Raw genomic sequence first — 13,657 nt, 5'->3', positions numbered from 1 at the left:
CGGTTGCTTCTGCTGCAGGAGTATTAGAGCAGGATGCCACACTTGCTGGGGCACGGCGGTCGGTTGCTTCTGGGGCATTTGAGCTGGATGCCACACTTGCTGGGGCACGGCAGTCGGTTGCTTCTGCAGTGTGTGAAATGGATTCCACACTTGCTGAGGCACGGCGGTCGGTTGCTTCTGCTGCAGGGGCATTTGAGTAGGATGCCACACTTGCTGGGGCACGGCGGTTGGTTGCTTCTGCTGCAGGGGAATTAGAGCAGGATGCCACACTTGCTGGGGCACGGCGGTCGGTTGCTTCTGCAGTGTGTGAAATGGATTCCATACTAGCTGGGGCATGGCAGTCGGTTGCTTCTGTTGCATTTGAGCTGGATGCCACACTTGCTGGGGCATGGCAGTCGGTTGCTTCTGGTGCATTTGAGCAGGATGCCACACTTGCTGGGGCACGGCGGTTGGTTTCTTTTGCAGCATTTGATTAGGATGCCATACTTGCTGGGGCATGGCGGTCGGTTGCTTCTGCAGCATTTGATTAAGATGCCACACTTGCTGGGGCACGGCAGTCATTTGCTTCTGTGGCATTTGAGCTGGAAGCCACACTTGCTGGGGCACGGCGGTCGGTTGCTTCTGCTGCAGGGGCATTTGAGCTGGATGCCACACGTGCTGGGGCACGGCGGTCGGTTGCTTCTGCTGCAGGGGCATTTGAGCGGGATGCCAAACCTGCTGGGGCTCGGCGGTCGGTTCCTTCTGCTGCAGGGGCATTTGAGCTGGATGCCACACTTGCTGGGGCACGGCGGTCGGTTCCTTCTGCTGCAGGGGCATTTGAGCTTGATGCCACACTTGCTGGGGCACGGCGGTCGGTTGCTTATGCGTCAGCATGTGAGCTTGATGCCACACTTGCTGGGGCATGGCGGGCGGTTGCTTATGCGTCAGCATGTGAGCTTGATGCCACACTTGCTGGGGCACGGCGGGCGGTTGCTTCTGCTGCAGCATGTGAGCTGGATGCCACACTTGCTGAGGTTGCTGGGACATGGGGGCCAGTTCCTTCCGCAGGATGGCGGCCGGATGTTTCTGTTGCGCTTGCAGTTGAGATTTTGGAGACTTATAATTGCCATATCCTAGAGACTGAAGTGATCCTGCATAGAGCCATGCTGCATTAGAATCCAGTGAAGGAGACCAATCACCTAGGTAAAAAATATAAACTGTAAAATGCCAGCCTTTGAAGGTTATGGAACTGCGTAGCTGTTATTTGAAATGAACTCACCTTCTGATGTAGAACACGTTATCCCTCCAATTAGCAGGCAACAAAGCCAAGAAACTCTTCAGGAAAAAGAATGTATGTTATAAACATAGCTACCTGTAACACCTGAAGGACAAGGGAAACAAACTAAATCAATACTTAAAAACATACCTGAAAGCGATTCCAATCATCACAGCCATTTTGCCCTCAAAACCTCACCAGTATTCAGAACTAATGGTAGGCATACGTCCTACCAGAATATCCCTTTTACTATATTTGCCAGATGTTTGGTTGCTCCTTTTAAAGGAATCCCAGACCCTTCTAATGTCGTTGGCTAATTAAGGACAGCTGTCAGCCACTGAACTACATTCAATTTCTATTTCCAAATTGACCCCTAAATCCTACACCTTGATCTAAACACAAGGATTTAATAGGGATAAGCAATATGGCCACAATTGCATCCAGCCTATCAGAAGGCAAGGTGAAGCAATTAACATATTGCTTTACCCTATCTGATCATTTCAAATGCCCATAAGTGACTAAGTGGTAGGTGTAGGAGCTAGGGGTTGATTTGGAATGCAGAAATTTACTCAGGTCTGGTTGATTCTCTAATTGAGATCCTGACAGGTTTGACAGCCCTTACTCTAAAGCACGTGTCAAACTCATTACACGGAGGGCCGAGTGTTTGCGGATTTCCACTCCTTCCTTGTACTTGATGGCTGAATTAAGTCCACTAATTACTCCCCTCACAACAGTAGTTGTCTTGGTCTTAAATGAAAGGAAAAAACAAAAACCTACAGACACTAGGCCCTCCATGGAATGAGTTTGACACCCCTGCTCTAAAGTAGGAAACACATTTTGTCTTAGCACTTCATTGATCGGTTTAAATTATTGCTTGTACAAAATTCACTTGGCTCATTTGAGATTAGAGGCTGAATGAGCAGTTAGGCACCATTATTTTACACATGCCTTCTTTAAAACCGTGTGTTTCATTCAGCATAGCAACATTAGATGGATAACAGTTTCATTTGCACAAAGTGCAACATCTTAGACAAATTCTGATTTCAGACAGACACCAATTAATAAACACTCATGTTATGCTTTTGATGATCTGAGTCTTTAATTTTTCAGAGGCAAACATACAGTAGGGCTCGTTTGAGTGGTAAGGCTAAAGCAACTGACTGTAGACCAAAGTCAAGAAGTAAAGTCAGGAGAGGTGCATCTGCGACAACCGAAAGTCGGATACTAACTTCATTTTCCAACAGCAAGGCTCAGATCACCATGGCAGTGTTGCCATTGTTTATAAAAGGTTTCCTTTATAATGTAAAACTGTGCTTTGACATATGCATTGATGGGTCTTAGATTTCTAGACTGGGTATCTCTAAAATGCTTTGTGACTACTGCTGATGCAAAAAAGGGCTTTTAAGAAATACATATGGTTGATTGACAGATTTGTATTATTATAAAAATAATATAACAATATTATTATTATCATCACAATCTTTATTATTATTATGTTACAGGTGAGACATACCCAGAAATGTCAACATCTTGGCAAGTGCTCAAATCTGTACAGCAGCCCCAGACAATCATGTACAGTAGCTCCAACTTACAAGAATGGGTTTACAAGGCAGTGATGAAAAAGTTTATATGAGCGCTAATTAAAACATACAATGATATATATTTGATACAATTACCCATTCAAAACTGTTGTTACAAAATCACTTCTCATTGTGTTCATTTCAAGGTTTCACAAACATAAAACAACTATCTAGTAAATGTTTCTCGGACTAACACACTGTTGAGTTTCCTATTTACTAAAGAACAGTCATTAAGACAAAACACAAAGAGTTGTAATATAATCTGTATACATGTCATTCTATACTGAAAACAGGTACATTCTGAAAGATTTTTGATGATGTTAATGGATAATATCATTTCTTTTTTACTTTCCTGAAATTGTATTATTTATGTTGTCTCATACCATGACAATACACTAACTTTCTCGGACATTCGGTGTCCGTTTTATAAAATAATCAAATTTTGGTCATTTTTTCGCTGTGCCGGAAAATCCCACAAGAGGGCATAAGCAATCATATTGCTATTGGACAAAACATCACGAATCACGACGTGGCCTTATCTCCAAAACTGAAAATATTTTGAAGCCAAAACTTGGTGAGCGTAGGTTTGGCATAATGGGCAGTTGGCCCCGAACAAGATGGCGTCTAGGCCTCAACGGTTTTTGAGTTATGGCCATTTCTCTGGGATTAAAGGTCCAAAATGAAAATAGAGAAATAATTTTTCCACTTCACGTCAAAGTCAAGGAGCCTCCGGTGTCAATAAAAAAGAACCAGCCATTTATCTATCGTCATTTAAGAGAAATCGTACGATGACAGATTGGTGATGTTCAAAGATAGGTGTTTTTTTTTCAACAGATACAGATCCAGTTGCAGGGTGTTCTTACAAATCTTTTTAAAGTGTGCTGCGGAGCTCTGCGAGATTTCTGTGATTTTCTATGATTTTCTGAAATAACACACACTCACTAAACCCTCTGTAAATAACTCAGTTCTTAACGTAAAGACTTAAAACTCAGGATTCTGTAAAGTAATACCCCAATCAGGATATGAATTTATTTATAGCTTCCTGTGCCAACCGGAAGTGCCTTAAATGGTGTCACAGTGGCAGTTTCAAGGGTTAAAAAGGTCAGATCTTTTCAAAACTTCATATGTGTGATTAGGCAACCCCCTAAACTGTAAATCAGTCATTCCTCCCAACAGATGTCAAAAAAAGCTCTCTCTCACAGAAACACACACACAGCAAGGATGGAGTGACAAAGTGCGGTGCTTAAAGACACAGAGAGGAGACAATGGCATTACCATAATCCCTAGGCCGTGCCGAGTTCAACGAGATATCCCGCTTGACCGTAGCTCGCTCGGTCTAAGCGCAGCGACCATTAGAAAAGTAGGCCCAAAATGAATAGTTGGCTTCGTAAATGAGTTGGAAAAAGTGGGTTTGGTGTCAATTGGTATCAGTTTAGTGTCAGAATGACATCTAATTGACTGATGGACACTGACTTGCTAGTTGACTTTTGTACATTAGCAATATGTTTAAAAAGGAGAGGGACCATCACCAAAATGGCATTCTGAAATCAACACAAAAATGGCATCACCATAGTCTCCAGACTGTGCCGATTCAACCTGCCCTCTAAATGACCGTAGCTCCTTGAAAAAAGCAGAACCAAAATGAAGCCTGGCCCTCAATGTCATTTGCTTTTGGGTGACAGTGAGAGAACCGTTAGGGTGAGAAGCACAATTCGACCTCAGGTACATTCCTAAGGTCCTCCCGATCCGTGCAAGCCTAACCTTGACCGTGTGGCATTAACTCTTAACAGTTAAAAGAAGGTGTTTACTTCAAACAGTTTGCATTGACTTCTCTCCCCATAGGAATACATAGCCTGCACCTCTAAATTCAACCTGAAGCCTATGTGGGTTATGAATGCCTTATGAACCCGTCTTCTATGACAGTCCATCAGGGGCTGTTTCTATGAGGTCTACCTGTGTCGATTCTAACCTTCCTGGAGCAACCGGAAGTGGTTAAATTGACCCAAAAGTGTTTTGATGTACATAACCTTCAAAGGTGAAAATGACTACATTCAACCCTGTGTAGATCGTAGTCAGTCAATTCTTAACTTAAAGACTTAAAACTCAGGATTCTGTAAGTTTCTATGTCAATCAAGACATGTGTTTACTTATAGCTTCCTGTGCCAACCGGAAGTGCCTTTAATTGGGTCACACTGTGTGTTTTGAAGGGTTAAAAAAGTTACATCTCTCCAAAACTTCATATGTGTGACTAGGTAACCCTCTAAACTGTAAATCAGTCATTTATCCCAGCAGATGTCAAAGAAAAGCTCTCACACGCACACACAGCAAGGATGGAGTGATAAAGTGCTGTTCTCAAAGACACAGAGAGCAGGCAATGGCATAAACATAATCTCTAGGCCTGCCAGTTCAACGACATATCCCGCTTGACCGTAGCTCGCTTAGGTCTAAGCGCAGGACCATAGAAAAGTAGGCCCAAAATGAAGCCTGCCCCACAACGTCATTTGCTTTTGGGTGACAGAGAGAGAACCGTTAGGTGAGACAGGTGCATCAAAGCTGACCTCAGGTACATTCTATCTAAGGTCCTCCCGATCCACAGCAAGCACTAACCTTGACCGTGTGGCATTAACCCTTAACAGTAAAACAGGGTTTTTGATCTCAAAGATTTGAATGACATCTCTCCCCATAGGAATACATTGCCTGCTCCACTAAATTCAACCTGAATGCTATGTTTATAATGCCTTATGAACCTGTCTTATTGACAGTCCATCAGGACACTATGAGGTCTACCTGTGTTAATTCTAAGCTTCCTGGATGTACCGGAAGTGGTTAAAATCACCCTAAAAGTGTGTATATCCATACCTGCCTGCAGTTTGATAGTGCATTCAACCCTGTGTAAATCAGTCAGTTCTTAACATAAAGACTTAAAACTCAGGATTCTGTAAAAGCATACCCCAGTGAGGATATGTGTTGACTTATGCTTCCTGTGCCAACCGGAAGTGCCATAAAGACAGTGGTTCTCAGGGGCTGTTTCGAGTTAAAAAAGTCAGATCTGCCCAAAACTTCATATGTGTGATTAGACAACCCCCAATGAACTGTAAATCAGTCATTTTTCCCATAAAATCTCAAACCAAAACTAAATCACACAGACACACAACTTTGATTTGGAAGGAGGGAAGTTTTAAGTTCCTCGTAGAGATCACAGACAAACTGAATTGGTAGATAGCTTTGAAGAGGCTAAAAGAACCGCTCAGACCTCAGGTTCTGAAACTTTAGAAACCTGTTCTAAACCTCAGGTCAACAGATGCACAATGGTGAGCCTGGCGGGCTGTATCACAACTTCTCCGCCCAGAAACAGCTCTCGTACACTAGCCACTTTAATAATGGGAATTGATTTGCAATGACTCACCGGGGCAAACATTTTGCCCTCCAGGACAATGCCACCCGATTTAGAAATGATCATCAGAGGACAACAAGACCCGGTGCATTGCCTGTCTCACCCATATCAGACAGAAGGCCCAACGTTCCTGTACAGATGCATCAAAGCTGGGACCCCGTAGAAGTCATGGAAAACAGCTTCTATCTCAAGGCCATTTTCAGCACCACTAACATTAGGGCTGCTGCTCGGACACCAAATGACCTGACTCAACTCTAGCCAAATAATGGGAATTGATGGGAAATGATGTAAAATATATCAGCTAGCCCTTTAACAATGCTAACATATAAAATGGACAAACCCACATTATTCATCTCATAATGTTTTATGTTTATATTTACTGCATGGTTTGAATAGAATCACTAGGCACTTTAAATGCCACTTTGTTTACATCTCATCTCATATGTATGTACTGTATGGCTACCATCTACTGTATTTGAAAATGCTGGGTTTACCATCACTCATTCATATATCTTTATGTAGAATGACAATTGACTGATGGATAAGACAGTAGTTTTGGAATTGTTAGTTAGATTACTTGTTGATCTTTATGTACATATTCTTTATCCCCTTACACTGTTATAAGACAGTAGTTTTGGAATTGTTAGTTAGATTACTTGTTGGTTATTACTGCATTGTGGGAACTAGAAGCACAAGCATTTCGCTACACTCGCATTAACATCTGCTAACCATGTGTATGTGACAAATAAAATTTGTTTGATTTGGAAGGAGGGACGTTTGAAATCTGCAATAGTTAGCTTTGTTCGAGCTAAAAAGAACCGTCAGACCTAGAGTTCCAAAACTTTAGAAACCTGTTCTAAACCTCAGGTCAATAGTGCGTGGTGAGTTCCATGGCTCTAGAGGTTCTCGGGCCGAGAAACAGCCTCAATTTGCAATGACTTCAATTCATTTTTGCATCACGAAAACGACGACATTTAGAAATGTCCCAGAGTTTAAGACTAGGTGCATTGCGACTGTCTCGGCCCATATAGACGGACCCCAACGTTCCTGTCCGATAGCTCACTCATGGACCCCGTATCAAGTCATGGAAAAAAATGGATTTTCAGCACCAATTAGGGTCTTGCTCGGACACCAAATGGCCCATCTAGCCAAAACTTGGGATTCGGGGTTGCCTCAGCTAGGCCTACACATAACATCAGAAATGGACACGCAGCTTGAGGGTAACGTGTTTTATTTTATTTTTATGGTTCGAATAGAAGGCATTTAATTTTGAATCTCTGTAGTGTTCATCAGATGTTTATTTTTATGAATTTTGGGCATCTCTGTATTGTGATAGTTGGCTACTAAATGAGTTGGAAAAAGTTTTGGTGTCAGTGTGTCAGAATGATATCTAATTGACTGATGGATGGTGAATCTTGTCCATTTGCAAAGTGTTTAAACATCAGGTGACATCCTGAAATCAACCCTAACGAGAGATTGAGACGAACCAGAACCACTGGTCAGCCATCCTGAGTTCATCGGGCCAGTCAATTTCACACTCCTGCAGGATTTTTATAGCATGACAAATTCGTGATGGTAAATGCCCGTTGAACCATATTGCAAATGCACAGTGACTTTGCAAAAGAGTGAAAACACTGATAGTAGTTCCTTTCTATCACTGCATGGCCATCCTGTGTTCATCAGGCCAGTAAATTTTGCATTTCTGCAGTATTTTTGAGCATGTCAAATTTCTTATGGCATTTGGCTCCAAAAAGAGTGACTTTTTACTTCCTATGAAATCCTATTGCAAATGGACAACACATATGCCTTATGCGAAAGTTTAAAAATGAAAGTGTTAATTTGACAAAAGTATATTCACAGTTCTTAAACATGTGTAATTGACATAACAATCGAAAGAATTTCAAAAAACAGTCCAGCAAGCACTTGAAGGGGTGATAAGTTAAACAAAAAAATCATTTTATCCAAATTTTGCTTTTGAATGTTGACTTGGGTTGCATTTGCAATATGAAAAACCACAGTGGAGCGCGTTTGCCACCTGTTGGATTTTCAAAGTGTTACACCTGGCATTTGCAATCAACTTCGCGCAAATCAACGGTGGTATTGGACACAGTGTATATGGTTTGTCCAATGCCAATGACTTCCCATTCATTTTTGTCCATTTCAGGGGGGTATTCCCTTACATTTAATAAACGATGGAGGCCACTGTGTTCTAAGGGCCCTTCAATGCTTCAGACATTTTAGTACACTTCCCCAGATCTCTTAATCAGGGATTTGTCTGACAGTCTCAATGTATACAATGCATGCCTACATCTAAAGTATGAACATATGAGGAATGTCTGACAACTCACCCCCATCACAAATGCTCTTATGTAGACCCATGCTTTTATTTTGAATCAGTAGCAAAGGTAAAAGATGAGAACACCAAAGAATTAACTGAACAGTAGTCTTTTTTACGGACTGCACACCACCTGTTCTCAATTAGCAAGCAATGGACATGAAACATTTCAAAAGAGACAAGGCATTTTTTAAAGTCAAATTGTTTATTGATTCCATCACACTAGAGTAGCAAGAACACCAGCATCTTCCTGGTCTAAAAAGCAGAAAGAAATGCAAAGTGTCAGCAACACAGAATGTTAAGTAACCAATGTCAAAAACAATACTCACCATTAGAGCTTCTAGAGGATGAATCCATTATATTTCCCTGTTGATAGATATATGGTTGGTACAAAGGCCTTCAAATTCAGAAAGCAAAGTTCAGAGCAGGTTAAAGTGAACCATTACCTTGCAGAATCCTTAACTCGTGTTGGATATATGTTTGGTGCACCAATGCTAACATAACCGTCCTTGGGAGCATTTCCACTGTCAACAGGCATTGCTTCCCTAGGAGCGTATCTTATTTGGGAGACTCCAGTTCTGCCATTCTTGTAGTGCGATTTGAAACTGTAGGAAGAGATTGGGATGACACCCGACTGTTCAACAATGCTGGCCTGAGAACTACCAGAGCCACCATCTTCAGTGCTTTCGTAGTGCTTCTGCTGAGAATTTGGGGCCAGTTGCTGCTGGGAAATTTGGCCTACATGCCAAAATTGCTGAGGAATGGCGTTGGGTTGCTGCTGGGCCATTTGCGCTGGATACCTCACTTGCTGGGGCTCGACGGCCAGTTCCTTCTGCTGCTGGGGCTCGACGGCCAGTTCCTTCTGCTGCTGGGGCTCGACGGCCAGTTCCTTCTGCTGCTGGGGCTCGACGGCCAGTTCCTTCTGCTGCTGGGGCTCGACGGCCAGTTCCTTCTGCTGCTGGGGCTCGACGGCCAGTTCCTTCTGCTGCTGGGGCTCGACGGCCAGTTCCTTCTGCTGCTGGGGCTCGACGGCCAGTTCCTTCTGCTGCTGGGGCTCGAAGTTCCTTCTGCTGCTGGACGGCCAGTTCCTTCAATGGAGGCTGATTCTCCTTTTGGGCATTTTAGCTCGATACCACATTTGCTGGGGCATGGCGGTCAGTTCCTTCTGCTGCTGGGGCTCGCTTCTGATGCAGTTCCTTCTGCTGCTGGGGCTGGTGGATGGTTCCTTCTGCTGCTGAAGTTCAGTGGATTCCTTCTGCTGCTGGGGAAATTTGAGCTGATGCCACACCTGCTGAGGCTGCTGGACAATGGAGGCCAGATGATTCTCCTTTTGGAGCATTTTAGCTCGATACCACATTTGCTGGGGCATGGCGGATTCCTTCTGCTGAGGTTCAGGGGTCGGTTGCTTCTGATGCAGGGGCATTTGAGCTGGATGCCACACTTGCTGGGGCGTGGTGGATGGTTGCTTCTGCTGCTGAAGTTCAGTGGATGTTCGATTCTTGGACATTTGAGCTGGATGCCACACCTGCTGAGGTTGCTGGGTTATGGTGGTTGGTTCCTTCTGCAGTGAGGCATAGTGGCTAGTTGCTTCTGCTGGGGAAACTGAGCAGGATGCCACACCAGCTGGGGCACGGCGGTCGGTTGCTTCTGCTGCAGGGGCATTAGAGCAGGATGCCACACTTGCTGGGGCACGGTGGTCGGTTGCTTCTGCTGCAGGGGCATTAGAGCAGGATGCCACACTTGCTGGGGCACGGCGGTCGGTTGCTTCTGGGGCATTTGAGCTGGATGCCACACTTGCTGGGGCACGGCGGTCGGTTGCTTCTGCAGTGTGTGAAATGGATTCCACACTTGCTGGGGCACGGCGGTCGGTTGCTTCTGCTGCAGGGGCATTAGAGCAGGATGCCACACTTGCTGGGGCACGGCGGTCGGTTGCTTCTGCTGCAGGGTTGCTTCTGCTGCAGGGGTATTTGAGCAGGATGCCACACTTGCTGGGGCACGGCGGTCGGTTGCTTCTGCAGTGTGTGAAATGGATTCCACACTTGCTGGGGCACGGCGGTCGGTTGCTTCTGCTGCAGGGGTATTAGAGCAGGATGCCACACTTGCTGGGGCACGGCGGTCGGTTGCTTCTGGGGCATTTGAGCTGGATGCCACACTTGCTGGGGCACGGCGGTCGGTTGCTTCTGCAGTGTGTGAAATGGATTCCACACTTGCTGGGGCACGTCGGTTGCTTCTGCTGCAGGGGCAATGGATGCCACACTTGCTGGGGCACGGCGGTCGGTTGCTTCTGCTGCAGGGGCATTTGAGCAGGATGCCACACTTGCTGGGGCACGGCGGTCGGTTGCTTCTGCTGCAGGGGCATTTGAGCAGGATGCCACACTTGCTGGGGCACGGCGGTCGGTTGCTTCTGCAGTGTGTGAAATGGATTCCAGCTGGGGCATGGCATTTGCTTCTGCTGCATTTGAGCTGGATGCCACACTTGCTGGGGCATGGCAGTCGGTTGCTTCTGGTGCATTTGAGCTGGATGCCACACTTGCTGGGGAACGGCGGTCGGTTTCTTTTGCAGCATTTGATTAGGATGCCATACTTGCTGGGGCATGGCGGTCGGTTGCTTCTGCAGCATTTGATTAGGATGCCACACTTGCTGGGGCACGGCAGTCATTTGCTTCTGTAGCATTTGAGCTGGATGCCACACTTGCTGGGGCACGGCGGTCGGTTGCTTCTGCTGCAGGGGCATTTGAGCTGGATGCCACACGTGCTGGGGCACGCATTTTCTGCATTTGAGCAGGATGCCACACTTGCTGGGGCACGGCGGTGGTTTCTTTTGCAGCAGGGGCATTTGAGCTGGATGCCAAACTTGCTGAGGCTCGGCGGTCGGTTCCTTCTGCTGCAGGGGCATTTGAGCTGGATGCCACACTTGCTGGGGCACGGCGGTCGGTTGCTTATGCGTCAGCATGTGAGCTTGATGCCACACTTGCTGGGGCACGGCGGTCGGTTGCTTATGCGTCAGCATGTGAGCTTGATGCCACACTTGCTGGGGCACGGCGGGCGGTTGCTTCTGCTGCAGCATGTGAGCTGGATGCCACACTTGCTGAGGTTGCTGGGACATGGGGGCCAGTTCCTTCCGCAGGATGGCGGCCGGATGTTTCTGTTGCGCTTGCAGTTGAGATTTTGGAGACTTATAATTGCCATATCCTAGAGACTGAAGTGATCCTGCATAGAGCCATGCTGCATTAGAATCCAGTGAAGGAGACCAATCACCTAGGTAAAAAATATAAACTGTAAAATGCCAGCCTTTGAAGGTTATGGAACTGCGTAGCTGTTATTTGAAATGAACTCACCTTCTGATGTAGAACACGTTATCCCTCCAATTAGCAGGCAACAAAGCCAAGAAACTCTTCAGGAAAAAGAATGTATGTTATAAACATAGCTACCTGTAACACCTGAAGGACAAGGGAAACAAACTAAATCAATACTTAAAAACATACCTGAAAGCGATTCCAATCATCACAGCCATTTTGCCCTCAAAACCTCACCAGTATTCAGAACTAATGGTAGGCATACGTCCTACCAGAATATCCCTTTTACTATATTTGCCAGATGTTTGGTTGCTCCTTTTAAAGGAATCCCAGACCCTTCTAATGTCGTTGGCTAATTAAGGACAGCTGTCAGCCACTGAACTACATTCAATTTCTATTTCCAAATTGACCCCTAAATCCTACACCTTGATCTAAACACAAGGATTTAATAGGGATAAGCAATATGGCCACAATTGCATCCAGCCTATCAGAAGGCAAGGTGAAGCAATTAACATATTGCTTTACCCTATCTGATCATTTCAAATGCCCATAAGTGACTAAGTGGTAGGTGTAGGAGCTAGGGGTTGATTTGGAATGCAGAAATTTACTCAGGTCTGGTTGATTCTCTAATTGAGATCCTGACAGGTTTGACAGCCCTTACTCTAAAGCACGTGTCAAACTCATTACACGGATGGCCGAGTGTTTGCGGATTTCCACTCCTTCCTTGTACTTGATGGCTGAATTAAGTCCACTAATTACTCCCCTCACCTACAGTAGTTGTCTTGGTCTTAAATGAAAGGAAAAAACAAAAACCTACAGACACTAGTCCCTCCATGGAATGAGTTTGACACCCCTGCTCTAAAGTAGGAAACACATTTTGTCTTAGCACTTCATTGATCGGTTTAAATTATTGCTTGTACAAAATTCACTTGGCTCATTTGAGATTAGAGGCTGAATGAGCAGTTAGGCACCATTATTTTACACATGCCTTCTTTAAAACCGTGTGTTTCATTCAGCATAGCAACATTAGATGGATAACAGTTTCATTTGCACAAAGTGCAACATCTTAGACAAATTCTGATTTCAGACAGACACCAATTAATAAACACTCATGTTATGCTTTTGATGATCTGAGTCTTTAATTTTTCAGAGGCAAACATACAGTAGGGCTCGTTTGAGTGGTAAGGCTAAAGCAACTGACTGTAGACCAAAGTCAAGAAGTAAAGTCAGGAGAGGTGCATCTGCGACAACCGAAAGTCGGATACTAACTTCATTTTCCAACAGCAAGGCTCAGATCACCATGGCAGTGTTGCCATTGTTTATAAAAGGTTTCCTTTATAATGTAAAACTGTGCTTTGACATATGCATTGATGGGTCTTAGATTTCTAGACTGGGTATCTCTAAAATGCTTTGTGACTACTGCTGATGCAAAAAAGGGCTTTTAAGAAATACATATGGTTGATTGACAGATTTGTATTATTATAAAAATAATATAACAATATTATTATTATCATCACAATCTTTATTATTATTATGTTACAGGTGAGACATACCCAGAAATGTCAACATCTTGGCAAGTGCTCAAATCTGTACAGCAGCCCCAGACAATCATGTACAGTAGCTCCAACTTACAAGAATGGGTTTACAAGGCAGTGATGAAAAAAGTTTATATGAGCGCTAATTAAAACATACAATGATATATATTTGATACAATTACCCATTCAAAACTGTTGTTACAAAATCACTTCTCATTGTGTTCATTTCAAGGTTTCACAAACATAAAACAACTATCTAGTA

At 44.4% G+C, this 13,657-nt stretch overlaps 1 protein-coding gene across 33 annotated transcripts in view; it reads right to left on the bottom strand.

Annotated features, from left to right (window-relative positions):
* LOC127916976 (daxx-like protein) overlaps positions 1–13,657 on the bottom strand; it is a 51,015-nt gene that overhangs the window by 1,622 nt on the left and 35,736 nt on the right. For 10 of the 33 annotated variants that reach the window (XM_052500402.1, XM_052500407.1, XM_052500409.1 and 7 more), the window contains one exon: positions 9,370–9,609. The exons of 2 other annotated variants lie outside the window; for them this stretch is intronic. In XM_052500402.1, the coding sequence (XP_052356362.1) occupies positions 9,370–9,609 (240 nt within the window). Of the gene's footprint in view, positions 1–85; positions 1,179–1,258; positions 1,315–1,405; positions 1,569–8,750; positions 8,820–8,893; positions 8,931–9,010; positions 9,610–11,418; positions 11,823–11,902; positions 11,959–12,049; positions 12,213–13,657 lie in introns of those variants that run through there. 21 more of the 33 variants (XM_052500399.1, XM_052500398.1, XM_052500396.1 and 18 more) reach the window with 16 other exon arrangements.

Source organism: Oncorhynchus keta, unplaced genomic scaffold (assembly GCF_023373465.1).
Source record: "Oncorhynchus keta strain PuntledgeMale-10-30-2019 unplaced genomic scaffold, Oket_V2 Un_contig_1042_pilon_pilon, whole genome shotgun sequence".
Lineage (NCBI taxonomy): Eukaryota > Metazoa > Chordata > Actinopteri > Salmoniformes > Salmonidae > Oncorhynchus > Oncorhynchus keta.
The sequence above is the reverse complement of the archived record's forward strand: the minus strand, read 5'-3'. Positions and strand labels throughout refer to the sequence as shown.